The following is a 21,574-nucleotide window of genomic DNA, read 5'->3' on the forward strand; positions in this document are numbered from 1 at the left end:
ATGGAAATGCAATTGGAGGAGATGAGACAAAGAAAGAATCAGTGACAATGGGGGTTAACTGTATATGTTGAATGAAGCTTATGGATTCACCTATAAAGGTGAGGATTGTTAGTGGGAGTTTGGCTGATCAAAGGTTTGACTCTTGAGTTATCCAACTATCCAATCTGTCCAAATTGGAGGATGTTTGTGATTGTATAAATTCTCATTCTTCGAGAAAGCTATCTAGAAATTCTACAGGAGTTATTTCGATATTTTATGAAGAAACGATTGCTTGGCTTGTTTAGGAAATCTTCGGAAAATGGTATTAGAGAGATATAATAGGATGATGTAGCTCATGAATTGATATTTGTAAACCAAATAAATCAATGTTAAGCTAAATTGAATTAATAGTAAGTCCATTTTCCAAAGAATAAGAATGGAGTCAATGCTAGGTCAATGATAAATTAATTTTCTAAAGAAAAGGATAAAGTCAATGCTAAGTCAATAATAAGTCAATTTTCTAAAGGATAATATCAATGTCATTTTCATGTATTAAATGAGGCTCATTAATTAGCTATACAAATGGACTAATTAAATAAGGATAAGCGGCACACCCTAGAGACCTAAGTTAATAGTCTAAACAAATGGACCAATAGGAAGCAAGCTCATTAATAAAACTTGGAGATTAACTTAGAAAAGTTAAATGTCATGAATGTTCTAAAGGATAAGATTAATGTCACTTTCATACATTAAGACCAATCGAATAATGATAAGTGGCTATTCTATGAACCTAGGATAATAGCCTAAACAAATGGACCAATAAGAGGCAAGCTCATTAATGAAACTTGGAAAATAAGTTAGAAAAATTTAAATGCCATAAATATGTTCATATTTATAGAGAAACTTGATGAGCAAATCGCTAATAAAGAAAATTAAAAAAAGAAATAGAAAATAATAAATTCATTCCTAATTACCATGAATGAACTTACATTAGCAAGATTAGTAAAGTTAAGATACTCTCCAATATAGTAAAATGAAATATCGTTAATAATCGATTTGAAATGCTTTCTTAGAAATTTATAAAAAGAAATGAAGCTTGACAACACGAGGATGGATTACAAGACGTCAACCGGCTCGCAAATGCGAGGCAACCGCCAACCCACACCTCCATGATGGATCGCATAAGCTTAAGCGGAGTTAACGGCCGTTGTCCTTTGACGGTGGTCAATTGTATTCCAAACTCACTAATCGTCTTTAATTAGTTAAGGTTAATTTAGAGATAATTAGGTTGATCTTATTAATAAACTAGTTAATTAAGATTGTAATTAAGATGATTAAAGCTTCTTGAACATTTAGACCAGTGAGATATTGCCAAGAACCTATCCTAGGACCAAGATAAGAAGCGGACCAATAAAAAAATGATAAATAGCTAGAAGACAAAGCTATGTGATTAGGCTTGCTAGGTGGCCTCTTATTAGAATGATAAGTGGCATTTAATAAATAAGATCTTAAATTCAAGAAGCTTCTTCATTAAGATGTTTGACTTTTAGGAAAAAATATCATTATTATATCCTTGAGAAATTTCTAGAGAAAGATCATGGGATTGCCCCACTATAAATAGAATGGTCCCCCTCTTGAAAACTAGCCAACACGTTTTCTCTTCTTGGCCCCCTCTTTGGCTAACTAGCTCCCTCTCTCCTCTTCTCTAATCACTTCAAATTCCATCACCCCGCCGCCTTATTGCCTCATCGCTCCTCCCGCCCGCTCCACCTCACCGCCACGCCGCCTCACCATTCCATTACCTGAAGCCGCACACCGCCGCTATCGTCATTATCATTCCGTCGTCGTTCCATTATTATTACTTAGTTTTATTAAAGTAGTAATCGAAAAAGAGGTAAATGAGATTTCCAAATCTAATATGGTAGTATCCATCTATTACTTGATTTGGTGTTGCATTTTCGTATGATTGCATGCATTTATGCATTTTATGGCATTAACAACAAGTTTTTAGTTAAAATTGCATAGAAAGGAGTTCGGGGACGCCAAGCGGGGAACAATCAAAGACGTATTGAAAGTTGCCAAGGCCAACCGGACCGGCAAAGGACCAATCCCAAACCTGGTCGAGTCTGGAACAAGTCCTACCCAACTCTAGCGTAACCGGTTTGGTTCTGCCGGGCGAAACCTAATCGATCCGGACAAGGCCCAAACTAGACCAATTCAATTCAGCCTGGCCGAACGGAAAATGAGGCTAATTGGCTTGGTCTTGGATGGTTCCAATGTTCGACTTGGTTTTGAGCCCCGTCGGAATGGTTTGTCGAATTTGAAACGATTTGATTAAACCCTCGTCCCCGCTTCGTTCCGACGTTTTTGCACGTTGGCTAACATGAAAACATGATAACCGATGCATACATTTACTAGATTGTAGATTGACATTAAAAGACATCTACACGCATCCGTTAGCTCGAGAAGCTATGGGGTAGAGGCTTGGGGGTAAACCACACATTTGATCTTTTTACTACTAAACTACCAAGACTCCTTTCAAGCATAAGTTGCACAATGGACCCATAAGCATTCTTCCACCTACTTTTCGGTGCTAGTTTCTACATTCACAACTTTCTGCTAGGAATATTCCATGGGAGTCGGCAATCCAAACAAGGGGCATGAGGCGGATCCATCTTGGTTCCCCGAAAAATAAGGGATGAGCATACGATCTAGTAAGAAAGAGCACTAGTTCTGAGATAGAATAGAAGTTATAACACCTGATATGGTGAACCACAAAGCTATCCTATGATCCATTTACTCAAAATCATCAAGCACGACATTAGTCATAGCATCAAGCATGCACTTAGTAAATGGCAAAAGCTTTTCTTTTCACTTTCGGTTCTTAATTTTCCAAACCTTTCATTTCTAGTGGCAATCTTGTTTGATATCAATCATCACATCAAGCAATAGTCAATACATGCAATATGCATTCTTTCCTTTCACTTTTCTAGGCATCCTTTTTCCTAAGATTATAACGAGACTTTTAGTATTGGGCAACGTCATCACTATACATGTACAACGGCACATGAAATCCAATCTCTTGATAAATGACGTCGGTGCCATCATCTCAAGTAAAATTTTAGCGGATAACGGTAATCAACTCTGTTGTCACAAACAACGGCCACTTTAAACTCACGTCGTTTACCCTCGAGCCCCCGCACCATAGCTTTTCTAGCTAGCGGTGGTGATTCTCATTTTTTAATGGCAATCACATACTTGCACAAACATGACCTCTTTATTATGTTTGATTAGGGTTATCATACCATCCACACATTCTAATAAAATTCTTATACTGTATGCAATAAATACTTATACACACGAGAATAAGTTGATTTCTCAATCTATCTTTAGCAAGTTTTATACACACGTTCCGACATACATTTCATCTCATTTATGAAGAATTCATATGCATCCACTTCAATCAAGCATTAAATTAACATCCCTATATCAAAACTAGTAACCCCCCTCCCTTTTTAATGTAGAAACCACCTGAAAACACACGAAGACAAGTGAGATTGTGGTCAAACAAGAGAGAACACTTGAGGAATTGAGAGATGGGCATGAGAACTAGTGGCCGTGAGGGAGAGAGGGTGAGGCGTGAGAGCTAGAGAGAAATAGGAAAAGAAAGAGGGAATAGGGCTTATGGAAAAATTGAAGAGAACTCACTCCTATTATAGTGATTTTCTAGCTTGCTCCCCAAGTTTGCTAATGTAAAATACATTTAATTCATCTTGAATTTTCCTATACTTCTTTGTCAAGTTTCATTAATAAGCTTATTTCTTATTGGTCCACTTGTTTAAGTTAGTTATCTTAGGTTTTAGAGTAGTCACTTATCCTCATTTGATTGGTCTACTTATTTAAGCTAGTTATCTTAAGTTTTAGAGTAGCAACTTATCTTCATTTGATTAGTCCACTTGTATAATAAATATTGATCCTTATCTCTACATTTAATGCTTGAAAATGATATTGATATTATCCTTTAGAACATTCATGACATTTGACTTTTCTAACTTATTTCCCAAGTTTCATTAATGAGCTTGCCTCTTATTGATCCATTTGTTTACGCTAATATCCTAGGTCCCTAGAATAGCCACTTATCATTATTCAATTGGTCCATTTGTATACTTAATTAATGAACTTCATTTAATGCATAAAAATAACACTAATCTTATCCTTATCTAATTGACTTTGCATTGACTTATTGAAAATGACACTTATTCTATCTTGACTTGGCATTGACTTACCAAAAATGACATTTTTCACTCATCGATGTCGGAACAAGAAAATGGGAATATCACAATAGCGGGATTGGGCGACGGAGATAGTGGTCTGGGCGCACCTGCCTCGCACCACATAGGCCGATGGGTGCATATCGGTCCGGCCATGAGGCGGCCAAGCGTGGGCCGGCCAAGTGCTGTTCGTACAGGTCGTGGGTCGGCGCACCTCACTTTCATTTTGTCGCCGTTTGTTTTCCGTCCTTCGTTGAATAATCCGTCATCTTGCTCGCTCTGTAATTCCCGTCATCTGTTTTTAATATTGTCCTTCATTTTATTAAAGAATACTTTCAAGTAAAGGGAGCCTTCATAAAGACTTTCTAAGTCAACTCTTATCTCTAAGCTTTGAAAACGGCATTATTCTTGTCTGTTAGAAAATTGATTGCGATTGACTTATATGTTCTTAATTGACTTGGCATTGAATTGAATTTTATATATATATATATATATATATATATATTAATCCAAGAAATATTATTGTATCATGTTTCCTAATATGAAATTTTCAATAAAAACCTCTTAAATAAATCAAGTAATAGCTTCCTCAAGAAGCTTCAAAATAGCTTCCTTGAGAAGTTACCGAGTAGCTTCCTCAAAAAGTTACAAGATAGCTTTCTTGGGGAAAAAGTACACTAGAAGTGTTATAACTTGTGTACGGTGTTCACTTGAGTGCCACAACTTTCAAAATGTTCACTTAAGTGTCATAACTTTCAAAAATTGTTCACTTGAGTGTCATGTTGACGTGGACTCCGGAAAAGCCGACGTGACTATCGAAAAGCTGGCGTGGCATGCTGAAAAGTTGACGTGGTTTGCCGGAAAGATGAGGTGGCACGCCGGAAAGCCGACATGGCGTGTTGGAAAAGTTACTATAGCACTCAAATGAACGATTTTGTTCGACGTAGCACTCAAGTGAACGATTTTTGAAAGTTATGGCACTTAAGTGAACGTTTTGAAAGTTGTAGGCACTTAAGTGAACGCCGTACACAAGTTATGAGACTTCTAGTGTACTTTTCCTCTTTCTTGGTAAACCAAAAAGGTTAGCTTCTTCAAGAAGCTATAAGATTCCTTCTTTATTAAGAACTATTTAGCTTCATCCATAAGTTTTTAGATGTCTTAAGGAACAAATCAAGAGATATTCATTCATTTTCTAATTATTTCTAGTGTAGTGAAAATTTGGGATATCACACCTCTGCATCAAGATATATCTCAACTTGAATATCAAAGTTATTGCAATGGACTCGCTACTATGCACAGCGAACAACCAATTTCTACTACTAACTTGGGTTGCATCACGTATGGTCTCTATCTTGTGTCACCAAACTAATCGTCCATGATCTATTCTCGCTAGACTTGCGATACCCGACCAATTGTCCATGGTTTTTTCTTGCCAACCAACCATAATAGCAATTTCCACCCAAAACAAGCTTTGATCATGAGATTTCATTCTTGAGATATTCACTTAACACCGGAACGGATTGGTTGTGGAGCACCAATGAACCATCAACTTAGATAGCATTTGTTGGGAGCACGCAATGTAAGCCCGATACCTTCATCCAGGAAGATTGCTAAGAGGGAGCCCAAGTCCAAGCTCATTAGCATATCCAATTGAACTCATTTACACTCAAAAGCTCAAGCCATGGAGTTATGAGCCTACTTGATATATTAATTACTCAACACCACACTAATTCTCATATGTTTAATTTTCCTAACATAAATCACCCATGCATCTCAACAATTTGCCATCCATAAAAAGACCAAATTTCCCATGGAGGCACATAATTACAAGACAAATTAATCATGTTGCCAAACAAAAGTTACATAACACCAAAGTTATTTTTGGTAAATAAAATGAAAAGCATATATATAAAATAAATAAATAAAAACCTACCACAATTTCCCTTATTTGACGGAACGAATTTATGCATCTCCATAAATTTGTATAGATTTATCATATTTACTTTTATATGTTTTGGTCAAGTCATAAATGAGAGTCCCTGTCAAACTTAAAGCACCAAATCTGGGTAACGGGTGGGGGGTTTGGAGGCGGAAATGAAAGTCGGCGTAGAATATGAAGGCAAAACTGAATTTTGGTAAGTAGTCTTATGTATTTTAATAATTATTCAATCTTATGAATAACCAACCAAATTGTATCAAATTCATCGGTAAATCAATTCTTTGAGCAACCTTTTTCTGAGTCTTATGTGCCATGTTCGTAATGCACTTGGATCGTCTTTTTTATAACGCACGCATTTACGTGATTGAGTGGGGATTAGCAATAATTTGTAGGACCGTGACACCAATTAAATGAATCCACTTATCTTTTCAAGATTGGTCAATGGGCAATGCACAGTCTCATAAACTGACTTTTTTTAACAGGTGTCAACTCCCGCCCTTACAGGCGAACTTGTTTCTGAAGTGATTTTATTTGAAAGATGCATGATGAACTCGTCGGCAAAATTCGGATTCCATCACTTATCTATTTCTTTCCTTTTTTTCTCTGCTAGAATTGTATTCATCTTTTACACTGAAAATACAAGAAGCACTCGTGTGCGTAAGGGCTAATTCGTTCAGATTCAATTTAATCCCCTGTTCAAGCAGAAATACTTCCTTAATCTTCTTGTGGGATATTAGACGTTTAATAAACGTGTAAATAATGCATGAGAATGCAACATCAAATTACTTTAATTGGAGGAAGTTACTATGGTAACTTACCATCCTTAAAAGCACAGTTTCCTTTAGGGCAAGTAATTACTCATGTTGCTGTCAAAATTTATATAAGGACCACAGTTACTTCCAGTAATTAAATTTATAGACATCTATAAAAAAAAACCAACCATATTTGAGTCCTGTGACTAATCAACTTATTTCCAAAAATCTGTATATAATCGACCAGGAATGCTCAAAAGGGGATGTGCAAGAAGAATATATCCTCAAAGAACACACTTTATTTCAGGATTATATGCGGCATGAGCTCACTTATTACATTATCAAACCCTCTTATTTCAAAGACATCAAAATCTCCTAGGAATCAATCCTAGGAGGATCGTCAGAATTGCAACAATGAGAATCAGTTGTCCGGTCTTCAATTGTCGCCATGATCGGACATTTCTCTACCTCTCGTTGGAGTTTAAAAAGTGGCTTTCTTGCAGCTCTCAGTTTCTTCGACAATTCTGAAATCTGTTTTGACAGCTTACGTAGCTCCGCCCTTTGCTCGCTTTCGGATTGCCTAGCAACACAAGAAGAGGATGTACCTGGATCTTCAACCCGGTCAAGACTAGCTCGACAGCGAGGACAGCCAAGAGACAAGACCTCGTTGCCAAGGCTAAGGAGTACAATTATCGAGTCTATCGCACAATCTGAATAGATATCGGCGGCCCTCCTAGTATCTTGCTTGCGAGGACGGCCAAGAGACAAGGTTACATAGCCCAGGCCGAGGAGTATAACCAGCAACTCCAGCGTACGCTCTGAATAGACGTTAGCAGCCCTCCTAGGATCACGAGATCGACTTTTCGGAGCCACCCTCTTCCGAGTCTTATTATCCATCATTGTATACGTTTGAGATTGATTGTCGCACTCTCACAAGATTGGGTACGGATTAGCTGTGATTTATAGGGCCGTAGCACCAATTAAACCTTTGCACGTCTTGTTCCGCAATTGGTGCGTTTAATTGGTTTCCATGTATAGCAAGATATGAAATCCTAAAAAAAATTTATCTGCCTAGTATAGAAAAACATTCAATCTTTTATTTTGTTTCGTTATATTTCTTCGCCAATTACAAAACCCATTGGGAATTTCGGCCGAGGCAAATGGACTGATCGAAAATTCAAAGGCCTTAGGGCCAACCTTGAGCCTAATTCAGCCCATTGAACTTTAAGTAAAGAAAAAGGCCTTTTAACTAAATATTAATTGATAAGAAAAGGCCTAATTAAGCCCGCAAAGGAACATTCAACCCCACAGGCGACATAAGAATTTTGGCCAGCCTATGTACTAGGCTTGGCCGAATTCTCAATGAGCACAAGGTTCAAATCGACGCAATTTGGCCCGCCAGGGTCTTAATGAAGAACAATATTTTGATCCCGGGTCAATTTCACGAATATTGAAAACCCGAGGCCCATGGCCTAAACGACATCGTCTATATATACGTTGTTATGCCTTAGGGTTTGGGGACGGACATTATTATTTAGAAAAACTATTAGAGAAAGGGGGGAGAGAGAAAGAAGGACTCTTGGTCGAGAGCTAGTCTCGACCAAGCTGTGCCTGGCATGTCCACCACCAACCACCGACCTGGCATGTCCACCACCAACCACCGACGACCTGCTGTTGCTTGCCGGAGGTCCCTATCCTATGATCTTGATGCCTCTTGGCGCCGCAAACCGCTCCGCCGTGCCATCCTACAAGCAAACCCTAGAGGTTGAGAATTGTTGCAATTGTCCAATTGATTTTGCTATTGCAATGTCGAGTAGCTACTTCCCAAGAAGTCCGTCGTTGCCGCTGCCGGACGTCACTATCGTCGTTGTCCCCGTGAACAACTACTAAAGCCAAGAAGTTTTGGCGTCCCGCGAGCTGTTTCCTTGGCATGAATCAAGTCATCTATAGTTATTGTCCCCAAACCCACGATGCTGCTGATCGTTGTCGTCGCCATCTCGAGTGATGTCGCCACCGTTGTCCTTAGTTGAGAGCTAGTCCCGATCCGCTAGTTCAAATCAAGAAATATTATCTTTCATAATATTCAAAATAGGTAAATCTCTTATCCGATGTGCTTTGAATATTCGGTTTTCCTAAATTAGAATATTTGGATAGCATGCATATTTCATTAGATTAGAAAATTGATTTAAATTGGATGCAAATTAAGAGTAATCTCGACTATGAGATTTGTCTCAACAACGCGGGAATCGGGAAACCTAGTCTACAATCAAGTAGATATGATTCCTCGATTCGGTTTGTTACTAATTTTGAATTGGAAAATATTTTCAAAATTATACATATCTTTACTACATATTCACCAAATAATTTCCTTATCTGGGGAAATTTCAAAAGATTTAAAAAGACAAGGTTAAACCTTATCTCGAAAATTCCATTGCCTTAGCGAGATAAGATTTATTAGAAATCTTAACTCATAGGATAGGCATGCAAAGATGTGATTTATTAGAAATTGAATCTAATAGATTAAATGCATTTTAAATATACTCATATAGATTAGGCTTGCATCTTCATTTAGGTAGATAATTGCATCTTAAAATATTAGACTTAGCATCAAAGATTTCGTATATAATTTTAGGATTTAAGTTAGATTATTTACTAAACATTTAAAATAATCTTCATTTAGGATAGATTTTATTTCAATAATTCCTAATTTCGAAATTCATCTTAATATACCAAAAATATCTCATCCACATGCATTTCATATAATTTAGAATATTCCATATCATGCATATAGATTAGGCATTTCATTTTATTTATATATATATGTCACGTAGGCTAGAATGCATATTTGCCATGTCATATAGTTTTTCATGTCATTTGCCATGTCATTAATTGCATGCCACGTCATCTGTCATGTCATTAGTCTTCAATGTCATATTTGCATGTAATCAAGAATTATGTCTAGATTCTTTCACATAGCTTGCATATCTAGGTTAATTAATCTAGTTTGCATTATTAGATCATTTAGCCTAAGGTTACCGCTTAGGTTAAATTCAATTCATTTTTGCATGCTATCCCGACTAGTTTAATTTAGTCGATTTGCATGTCATATAATTAGAATTGCATTGTCATTCTAATTAAACTCATTTTTGCATGTCATTAGAATTAGGTCATTTAGATAAATGTCCCACATGCCATATCACTTATATTAGTCGCATCATTCGCATTCTATGCATTTGCATCATTGATTAAACAAGTGAAAATCACAAAAATATTGTATTAGACTAAGTCTTACACCTGGGAGATAAGCGTTGGGGTTTAGGATGCAACATCCATGTATGTTCTCTTTTCTATATGCATGCAATTTATTTAAAAGCTTTGATTATATTGGGAGTTAAATAATATTTGTGCACTCGTATGATGACCTCACATGTTAGGACTCTAGAATAAAATTAATCCAAGCTGCTTGCTTAAATATTTTCATTGAAATGAAAGGTATCGAAAGGGCGTTACAAATAAATATAGCGTAACCAAGTCTTCGAACTCATTAATCTCTTGTTCATAGGAATAAAGTATTCTTACTAATACTTTACTTAGGTGTCAAATCAGCTTACGCTAAATTGATTAATGGCAACTCCAAAAGTTAGAACTATTTGCATGCTATAAATTAAATCATAAGTTCTGATTTGTAGGGGTGTCAATGATTTAGTTCGGTTCAATTTTTCAAAAACCAAATTGAATTAAACTACTAGGGTGGAAAGCTTGAACCGAACCAAATCCACCATGAATTGAATATGAACCGAACTAAATATCCAATTTAATTTAGTTTGGTTCGGTTTCGATTTTTCCTTTTTTTTTTTGTTTCATTTTTCCTTTTTTGTTTTTTCCTCAACCGATGCAACCATAACTCGTGGCCCATCACCACCGCCCCAAAATTCAGAGCCCCCACAGGCACGGCTCGGTGCAGTGAGAACTACTCCACCAGCTCTCCCCCCAACGCGCCTCCCAATGGTGTCCGCAGCCTCGCCAAACACCAGCGGCAACCGGCATAACGGACGGTTGAAGTTCAAGTGCTGGAGCCACCGGTTGAGGCATGCCTTGTGGAAGACGTGGCCCCACCCGAACTCGCGCACCTACTTGCGCTCGCTCAACACGGAGAGGCACACCACTCAATGAGGCACCCCAAAGCCCCCGCCTTGCGCGGCGGGCCCGGCGGGAGGAGAGCCGGTTCTCGTTGAGCGGGTCAGCCCGGATGATGAGGTTGGCATCGACGGAGAAGTCGGAGTCGAAGGTGACCCGATGGATGGATCTAGAGAGGCGGAGGAAGTAGAGCGGGGCGAGGAGGAGGGAGCGGAGGTGGTGGACGCCGTGGGCGACGATCGCGAGGAGGAGGACGGGGATGGAGTTGGAGGAGACGTCGTGGAGTTGGCTCTGCAACATCGCTGTGGGATTCGAGTCTCGGTGCGTTTCATGAGGATGGAGAAGAGAGTTGGGCGTGGTTGTGAAGGGCCAAAAGAATGGGAGAGTCAAGAAATCTCGATTTTTCTTTTTGATTTTTAGTTTTAGTTAATTAAGCCAAACCGAATCGAACCGAATCGAATCAAATCGAATTGGCAACAAAGGAATAGTTATTTTCAATTATCTAAATCAAAAATTGAACCGAACTGAAAATGAGCGAAATTTCAATTCAGTTCCGTTCGATTCGGTTTTTTATTCGGTTCTGACACTTGATTTGATATGGATTTGAGAAAGTTCGAATCAGATTAATTAAATAATTAACTTAACAATTCATTAACTCAAGGTTGATCAAATTTTAGATCGCGACAACCTAAACACGAGTTCTCAGTTAATTTGTATTTGTTTAATCATACGGTTCTACGTATATGCGGAATTTCCTAGCAATTATTGTTCACGAATAAGGACAACGCAATTTACCTTTTCGAGAAGCTCAACTGACGGTACGAGAGTTTGACTTAGGAAAGAGAGTGTCATTGTTGGTAGTGAGTCAGCGACTAGACTTTGGCTCAGCCAAAAGCCCAAGCATGTGCATTTGTCAACCCTCAAAGGGATGAAGCTTCGTGTGCGGAACTAGTGGAGAACAAAGAGGCATCTTAGAACATGTCTAAAAACATGAGATATCAAATGATATGATAGTAAAATTAGGCTATGTTTACTTTGCGAAATTCGGCAAATGTCTTTTAAAAAATTATCATTTATATTGCTTGAAATAATTACTTAATATAAATTATTTTTATTATTAATAATAGTTTATGTCTAAATATTTTCGTGAACGATGCAATAATTATTCAATTGTAGGCAATACGAGTAACAGTTTTCGAAATATATTTTCTAATTATCTATAGTAATTATAACTTACTATTTTTTAAGGTTCTATTATTCATATTAACATATTAAACTTTCAAGGAAAAGACCTCACGAAGCATGGCTCATTTAGCAGAGTGTAGCCTGATATTCCAAAGCCAAAAAGTCTAGGACTCAAACAATTTCTGACAGGTCAACCAAGATGTAAGAAGGTACTTATGTAGGACAACTCGTTGACCTTGCCACTCTCTCGTGTACAAACAAAATTAATCGTTCTCGTTGGCAACTCATACAATAGCGACAGCTCTTGCCGGTCGGCTCGGTCGCCTCGACCACTCTTCACCCCAAACCAAACTGATTTTTTTTCACCTAACACTAAGATTGCCATGATGTCATTATTAATTAATTATTCACAGTTATAAATTTTAGAATATAGGAATTTATGAGAATTGGAAAGTTACTAAAGAGAGAAAAGAGCATACTGGAGATTTTGAATAACAAATTTGAGTAATATTGTTTGATAAAGAATTGACCCCTTACGTACCTTTAAAAAATTACTAAAAAAATCTCAAACACATTGTAATTATATCAATTCAGTATTAAACTTTTTTGATCAATTGAGTCATAAACCTTTTGCATTTGTGCCAATTTAATCCATCGGCCAACTTTGGTCGGATAGCGCTAACGTAGCAATTTTTAATATTATTGAAATTTCAGATTTTTTTGTTTATTTTTTATTTCCTTTTTTTCTTCTTCTTCTTGTTCTTCTAGCCGGTTGCCAAATTAGCGACCGACCAGAGGCGAGGGCTGCAAAGTCGACCTTACCGGCCACCGGTGAAGGCAAGGGATTGGTGATCGGTTGGAGGAAGATGGAGAAGGGAAAAAAAAGAAAATAAAAAGGAGGAAAAAATAAAAACAAATAGATAATTTGAAAATTATTAAAATATTAATAAAAATTGACACATCTACACCAGCTTACTAAAGTTTGTCCAAATAGACGGAATTGGTATAAACGTAAAAGGTTTAGTACTCAATTAGCAAAAAAAAAAGGGTTTAGGACTGAATTAGTGCAACTACAATAGGTTTATGACTGAATTAACACAATTTTCCTACGTACCTTTCCGCACCAACTATTATCGCCGGATGTAATATGAGTTCCTACTAAAACTTCTTTCCCGAGTAAGCAAGAGAAATTCTTGGTCACAAAAGAAACATATGAAACAACAAATTATCATATGATCAAAGAAATTCTACTAAAGTTTTGAATCAACTAGGACATTATGTATTCAATAATACGTTATAATCACAAAAATGTGGTCTCTCTCGCGGTAGATTATGAAAGAGGATTAATAGGATAGTATTTATGTTTCCATCATTTCTAACCAAGTCCCAAACTTGCTTTGAATAAAAGAATCAAAGGATTAATACGAACTTTATTTCAATTACAGATTATGGAAATTTATTTTTGTGACTAATGTTGAAACCACGACAATGTTGTAAGATTTTGTCTTTAATAACCACAATTTCATCGACATGTTAATCTTTCCTTTTGAAGATTGCAAATGCAAAACATATTGCACGCTGGCAAAATCAATTTGGTTAGTGTTATCACATCTAACATCGTATACGAAGCTCAAAATCCGCACATGTTGCTTTACATTTTGCAACTCATAGTTATCATATCTTTCACAAGTTACCATGATTTTGTTGGCGAGATCACATTCGTATATCATATGGAAGGGCAAAAGTAGCTAACTATTATATTTGTGGCCAGTACAAGTGTTTACTACACTAGTACTTTTCCAACATCAAAAGACAAAAACTACAGATGTAATGGAAAAAGAAATATAATACAACATTCAATATGTCAACTCTCTCTCTCTCTCTCTCTCCCTAGTTGATTTACGATCGTAATCACATCGCGCTATTTGCATGGATGAATCCGAATATCTGCTGAACCGAACTGGCTATGTCTTCTGCTGTAAACCTCGCTTCACCCGCAACCTGCACAAGAACAACACAAACGAAACTGACTAGTGAAAGCATATATCTTCCTAAAAGTCTTTTGGTTGGAGTGATCATTATGGTGAATTCCATGTATTTTGCGGGCACTTTTGCTGGACGATATTCAATTGAAACGCAGAAACATCTCTCGATCATCGCAAGTCCTACTGTAAAAAAGAAATCCCTCCATCAATATTGACCAGCGTACACGACATAAATCCGGTTCCATAGATTTTGACATAGCGCACTAAAAACTTTAACATCTTTTAAGTATGTGAGCGAATTACCTTAACGTTAAATGAATAGAGGACGGTCTGCTCAATTGTGGTTATGTTTGTGTGAAGGATATTGAGTTGGAGGTCCTCTAGGGCCGCAATGGCCTTGATGAGCTGCCCCGGCCTCCTTCTTGACAGTATCTTGATCATGGCATCGAACCCTAGGAGCTTCACCTCCACGTCGGCGATGCACGACTTGCTCTCTGCAGTCTCCTCACGGAGCCCGGTGTCGAAGTCCGGGAGCTTGATCGGGTCGTTCGGGAGGCCGTGCAGGGGGGGAAAGAACTGTGGCTGCGGCGGCTGGTGAGGTGGCTGTTGCACAGGGAGAGATGGTGGCGGCCCACCACCGTCCCCATAGAGCCGCCGCCTCTTCTGCGACTCGAGGCACTGGAGGAGTTGCTCCAGCTCCCTCACGAACTCGATGGCACCACCAATGATGGAAGCTTGATCTCCCTGTGAAAACATTAAGACAGACTCCTCATCAATTTTCTTTGATTTTTTATCCTTTTTTTTTTTACTGCAAAACTGAAATTTGCATGGAATGGGATTGAAAGATTTAGCAATCTAGTAATTCTGCTTCATAAATAAATATAGGATGATGGAGTCAATTACAAGGTATAAAACCTGCATGCTAATTTTTATTTTGAGACCTAGTGAGTAAATCCCCCTCTCCCTATGATCAGTTTGATTCAATAAAACGAGTTGAGAAATATTATGCACACGCAATTCAAAAGATTTGATCTCATGGAGCAAACTTAGATCAATAGTTTCAGTCTATAACTAATATTCCGTGAAAGTATTTTCTACAGCACCTTTCCTATATTTCATAATCTTAAACAAGAAAATTGTTTTTGGGCATACCCTTTGCACGTAAGAACCCGGCATGAGAGACCTCAGAACTCGGAGATGATCGTTCATTTGCCTTCTCCTATTTCTCTCGACAGCGATATGAGTCATCCGTTGGCTCTCAACTTCCTGGCTCGTTTTGATAGTCCGTGGCCGCTTTCTCTTGCTCTTGCTGGCCTCCGCCGCCACGGAACCCTTGTTGCTTTGCAGATCATCCCCTAGAAAATGCAATTGCACAGAAGCATTATCGGAAAACCGAGCAGCTTCTCGATCCTCCCTAACTCCATCCTCATCTTCGATTCGTCCTTCATCGGTACTGTCATTCAGAACTGGAAACTTGAGAAAGCAAACTGGATCGATCCCGGCTTCATCCTCAGAGCTGTGGATCGCTTGGTTGAGGGCCAACTTTGGTCCAAAGTCCGCAAATTGCATTACATCTGCAAAGCTCAACTTGTCAAGAGAGCCGGAGCCAGAAAAGCCGAGCGGAGATGCCAATTGTTGATGGCCTTGTTGAGGAGGGTGACTCAGCATGTAGTCCACCACTCCATTGTTGTCAGCTCCGCTGTCATCATGGTGTATCGGGACTTCGCTGACTCGTGACTTTACGAACTGATGGTGATGATAATGTTGGACATTGAAAGCGGGATTATCTTGGATGGCCTGCAAGGGAAGTTGTTCATGTTCAGAGCAATCATACAACATTGGAGAGAAAGTGAATCCAATGTCGACAAGATTTGATTTGTCAATGAAAACTAGCAAACAAGTGCAAATGATGGGGTTGCACAATTTGTAGTACCGAGTAGTTCCCTTCTTTCTCCATTTGGATATATGTGTATACCCTCCCACGTACGACTTCAATATAAGAAAAACCCTAACAAAGCTCAGTCCTTCACGCAAAGACGAGAAGCCTAATGAGGTTTCACCCACCTTGGATCTTACACCTGAAATGGCAGCAAACACATCAAATTACACCAAAAGCAACCAAAATCGGTTTAACCCAATACAAATCTTTTATCATGTTTATCTTCAAAGGACAAAGTTTTGAAACAAATGTAAGGTAAGAGAGTCGTGATGTGAACAAAAGAGGAACCTGATTGGAGAGAGAGAAATGGTAATGGGACAAAGAGCAAAGTAGGGTTTTGTTGTTTATGAAGTATGAGGTGGTTTTTGGAGAAGATAACGTTGTGGAGTTACGTGTTATAGAGGGCCAAGTTTGCCTTTTTGACTTAGAGAGAGAGGAGCCTGTGGGGCAGATAAATGCCCACCTCACAAAGTTTCACAGTTCACCACCCTTTAATTAATGGAGGTCACAAGGGGCCAACGACGCTCTTTTTCTCTTGCTTTTCATGACTCTTATTAATAAAAAAGCTGTGGTTCTACGGGGTTTGAATTTGTAATGCAAAAGTCCACCACGATGTGTTTTTTTTTTTTTTTTTTTTGCGTGTTTAATGGAAATTGAGCTCATTATTGATTGACCCATCTAGGGTTTTGCACGGCTTTTTTCATTTTTCACGGGACGATTATTTCTACGTACGGGTGAATTATATTTTACCTCTCAAATTTTTTAGATTGTGGCAAGTTGCCCACTAAAAGTTCATTATACGATTTGCTCCTGTACTATTTGAAATCGGCTGCAATGGCCCCCTCAACATTGGCTCCGGCTAGATTTCGCTTGCAGCTCTCAACATATGAATAAATAGATGTATGACTCAAAAATGCATTTCAAAACTGTATTTCGCATCGCCTCTCATCAAATTATCATCCAAACTTGGGCCATATCCATATCCTCTCACACGCACTTAATTTAAGATTATCCTATTTTTCTATATGTCTATTCTTATATAACCAATTTTCCGTCCAAAATCAGTCATCATGTTGTCATGCGGTCGGAGCTCCAAGCGTAATTTTGTTAGAGTCAGAGCTAGGGGCACATTGAAACAAGTTGCAAGGATTCAGATGACAACTTGCAAAAATCAAAACGTGAAGGTGCAATTTGTAGCAACCTAGATTTCATCGTGTACTCCACGTTAGGTTTTTTATTGTAATTTTTTGACATTTTGCTTCTTACTAATTTTGCAGCTCTTGCAATTTGTTTACTTGTACCTCTTGATTTTGTTGATTTTCGTAGTTGCTTGGATAGCATAAGGGATGAGCAATCTAACGAGTCCACTAAGAGTTCCAAGAGGAGATCTGAAACCAAGACAATTGATGCCTTTGAATTTGTCTAGACAATGCTCTCCTGATGATAAAACGCATTAATCTGTATCCATGTAAACTAAGAAGATATGGACCCTAGTCTAACCTAAATATATGCCTGCGATATACCATCATATGGAAGATTTCCTTTATATCGCAAAAAATTTCTTAATAAAAATTTTTCCTGTGAAAATCACTTTAAGGAAAAGTGGCGGTTTTAAATTGTTTAGTGGTGTACTTGAAAGTGAACGGGAATGTTTTTTTCAATATCAAAGTCGTACTTTCAAAAACTATCCTCTCCATTGTAATTCTATGTTGTTCATAGTATAAAAAACAATGATGATATCGAAATAATTGTCTAAGATATTACTGATATTTGATGTATAAATGTTCAGATTTTTTTTTTCAGGAAATAGACACAAAAAACCCCAAATTCTGCCCAGTGTAACACATTTATCCTCAACTTTTTTTATGACATCAAAATGCCCAAATTATACTCCATGTGACGTGTTTACCCTAAACTTTTTCTTGTGACATAAAAAATTTTAAACTTATACCTATGTGACATATTTACCCTCCATCAAGATTCCATTTAATAATGTTTCAGTTAGAACAACTATTGTTTTTATTTAACTTTATTAACCATGTAAGCATATTTTTAAAAGTTCTCATTGACAGAACTTTGATAGAGAGTAAATGTGTCACACAAGCACAAGTTTGAGATTTTTAGTACCACAGAAAAAAGTTTAGGGTAAATGTGTCATAATGGGCATAATTTAAAGTTTTCGATGGCTTTTAACCTTTTTGATTTATCATTATAAGCCAACAGATATAAAAAAAAATGCGAATAATAAACACACTTAATCTCTTAGTGCTCATAAAACTTCACGTGAAAATGGCTCTCGATTCTATAAAAGTAACCGTGTGATCGCACACCGAGCATCCGACTGGAAAGACAAAGGAAAGAAAAAAGAAAAATTCATGGTAGAATTAAAGATAAAAATATCCTCTATTGGCATCTCCACAAACACATTCCATACTATTTTACAAAACTACGAGTCACAAAGCCGAGTGAAACATCACATGACATAATAATCATTCAGTCCAATACACCTCCGAAATATTTAACGCTTATAAAAAAAAAGTATAGAAGGTATTGAGGGGGAGTAATAATTAGTAGGATTGAAGTCTTCTGTGAGCATGCATGTGGGAAAAGAGTTTGGGAAAACAATTTATTCTTTTTAGGACAGAGATATCATTTTCTTCAATTTCAAGTATGGTTGTTTTTCTTGATCACAATTTTTGTTTATCCACTTTCAATGAACCAAACAAATGGAAGTTTGGAAAATTCTCTCATGAAAATCATTTTGATAAACAACTAGACCTACCAAAATGAGTCATAAATCCATTTAATGCTCAGTTGCTTTATTGATTAGTTATATTCAACAAATGTATCATAAAAGAATTTAAACATAATATGAGTATTAAATAGGTCATAAATTGATCGTAAATGAGTTTACAATTTACATAGACCGAGCCCATCTATATGACTCTCTCTTCATTCTCCCTCTCCCTCACTCAATCTCGCGGTCATTCACTCTCGCTTCAATTTGGATATCAGTTTTTCTAGATTGGATTAAAAATGAAAGTGGTTTAGAAATATGTGTTAGGTCGAGTATCGGTAGAGGTAATCCACTTTTAACCTATATTCAATGAGATGGGTCATAAATGGGCCAATCATGTTCTAATAAATGGTTTCTTAATGGTTTTGAGATGTAAGCTTAATTGTACGTAGGTTGTAAATAGGTTTGTCTTTGAACTCATTTACAACCCATTTAACTTATAAATGTTATTAGTTGAGTCAACCCATTTAGCTTATCAAAAGTATTAGTTAAATAAACCCATTAATGATATGTCATTCTTTTGAATACTTTTTCTAATCTTTTATTTTTAGTTATTTTATACTTTTATCTCTTCTTCTTTTTTCTGAAATTTGACTAGGGTCACCGGCCCTTGCCTATGGTTGGCAAGTGTCGAGCGGACCCTCGCTAGTCTTGGAAGAAAAAAAATACAGAAAAAAAGTTTTTTAAAATTATAAAAATTGTCCAATGTTTTTGTAACATATTTTTTTATAGATAAATATATATATATTTATCTATATATATACTAGGTATGGGTCTAAAAATTTGCATTATATATAAATGGTTCATAAATGGGTTAATGTGTCAAATTGGGATGGGCCATTTATGACCTGACCCAAACCCAACCCGACTCGCCTGTTTGATGTGTCTAGGTATGGGCTATGTATGGCTCGGTTGGGGTATGTGTCACTAGATTTATTTTGCAATAAATGGGACATAAATAAGTTAAATGGGTCTATTATAAATCGGACTATTTTATGATCCGACTTGACCCACCCATTTGACGGGTCTAAAACAAACAAATGATGAGGCTTTGAAATTCTATAAAGCATAAATTAAAGAACACTAAATACCACATTAAGGCTCCATTTGTTTCACGAAATTCAACATTTGGTTCACATAAAATGAACTAATTAAGAAAAACATTTTCAGTCAATGAAAAAAACACTTGTAAAAGTAGGAAAAATGTTTTCCTCTCTTTAAAAAGAGGAATTCATTTTACATTATCATTCTTCCCCCAGCCCCAACACGTTCTCCTCCGTGCACTCCTTCACTCTTTAAAAATTCAAAATTTTCAACTATTTTCCATTTTTTTTGGCCAAAAAGAAACTATTTTTCATTTTTTAGTCTTGCTCACCCGAGGCCGGCGAGGCCCGAGCTTGCCCAAGGCTGCCGAGCTCAAGCGTTGGCCGCCTCGGGTGAGGTTCCACCTCGCCAGACATGTTTACATCATTGTGTATTCATAAGCTACTGATATTTCATTATTTTAGTAAAAGCTACATAATTCATTAGAAATTTAGAAATGATGCACAGAACCTTATTTTAAGGTCAACCCGCTTCTCGAGCAAGCTTGCTGGACGAGACCCCAAATGTTTTTTTTTAATGATCACACTAATTGGTTAACATGATAAATATTGGGAAAAATATCAAAAATGTTTAGAAATTATTGAATTGATACCAATTTAGTCCTAAATCTTTCAATTAGATCAATCTAGTCGTAAACATTTTTGCATTGGTACCAATTCAGTCCATCCGATTAATTTTAGCCAGAAATGTTGATGTAGACGCGATCGTCCTATATGGCACGACTCATGCCGACGTGGACATTGCTCACACTAACGTTGATATATTTTTAATATATGTTTTTGCTAAAATAAATTTTTTATTTTTAAGAATTTTTTAGCCATTTTTTATTTTTCTCTTTCACTTTGGCTAGCGAGGCCTTGCCGGCTCTCGCCAGATTTGAGCAAGGGCCACCTTGAAGAGGCCTAGGCCTTCGTGGCCATGGGCGAGGTGGCCCTTGCCAATGGTCAGCAAGGGTTGGCTGCCCTCAATCAGTGGTAGGCAAGGGTAGGATGCCGATAACCGCGTCAACCAAAGTGAAAGAACAAAAAATAATGAAAAGTATAATTAAAAAAAAATTTTTAAAATATGTTCACGTTAGTGCCAACTAGGCCATGCGGGATAGCTAACGTCCAACTAAGCAATTTTTGGCATAAATTGGCTGGATGGACTGAATTGGTACCAATGCAAAAAGGTTTAGAACTACATTGATCCAATTGAAAGATTTAGAATTAAATTGGTATCAATGCAATGGGTTTATAATTTTTAAGATATTCTTTCTCATAAATATCAAGAGTCGTGAAGTATGCATCCGGAGCACAATTGAGAAGTGGATGTGGGATGTTTCGTAGCTGTATGACGATAGTCGAACGGAAGTTATTTTGGGTAGGTGGTACAAGTTTGGGGTGTAAAAATTTAGGATTAATTTTATCAAAAACCCCAAAATGATATGCATGTATTCGGAGTGAGCATGGTCCGATACCCTCAAGAACCGAGGAAAGAGGACCCG

The 21,574-nt window shown here is 37.3% G+C and overlaps 1 protein-coding gene and 1 pseudogene across 3 annotated transcripts; both read right to left on the bottom strand.

The window, feature by feature from the left end:
- LOC115757218 overlaps positions 1 to 194 on the bottom strand; it is a 2,545-nt pseudogene extending 2,351 nt beyond the window's left edge.
- Positions 195 to 1,666: 1,472 nt separating this feature from the next.
- Positions 1,667 to 16,597, bottom strand: LOC115754638 (transcription factor FAMA). 3 transcript variants are annotated; one of them, XM_048281169.1, is made up of 6 exons: positions 16,476 to 16,597; positions 16,182 to 16,326; positions 15,401 to 16,045; positions 14,552 to 14,992; positions 14,133 to 14,264; positions 1,667 to 1,677 (listed from the first exon to the last, which is right to left on the bottom strand). In XM_048281169.1, exons 2-5 carry the CDS (start codon positions 16,203 to 16,205, stop codon positions 14,175 to 14,177), a joined length of 1,200 nt encoding a protein of 399 aa, XP_048137126.1. In that variant the 5' UTR covers positions 16,206 to 16,326; positions 16,476 to 16,597; the 3' UTR covers positions 1,667 to 1,677; positions 14,133 to 14,174. The 3 variants fall into 3 exon arrangements, with proteins under 3 accessions (XP_048137126.1, XP_030549586.1, XP_030549587.1); XM_030693726.2 differs by lacking the exon at positions 1,667 to 1,677 and having other exon boundaries at positions 14,006 to 14,264; XM_030693727.2 differs by lacking the exon at positions 1,667 to 1,677 and having other exon boundaries at positions 14,006 to 14,264; positions 16,465 to 16,545.
- Positions 16,598 to 21,574: the final 4,977 nt, after the last annotated feature.

This window comes from Rhodamnia argentea, chromosome 1 (assembly GCF_020921035.1).
Source record: "Rhodamnia argentea isolate NSW1041297 chromosome 1, ASM2092103v1, whole genome shotgun sequence".
Lineage (NCBI taxonomy): Eukaryota > Viridiplantae > Streptophyta > Magnoliopsida > Myrtales > Myrtaceae > Rhodamnia > Rhodamnia argentea.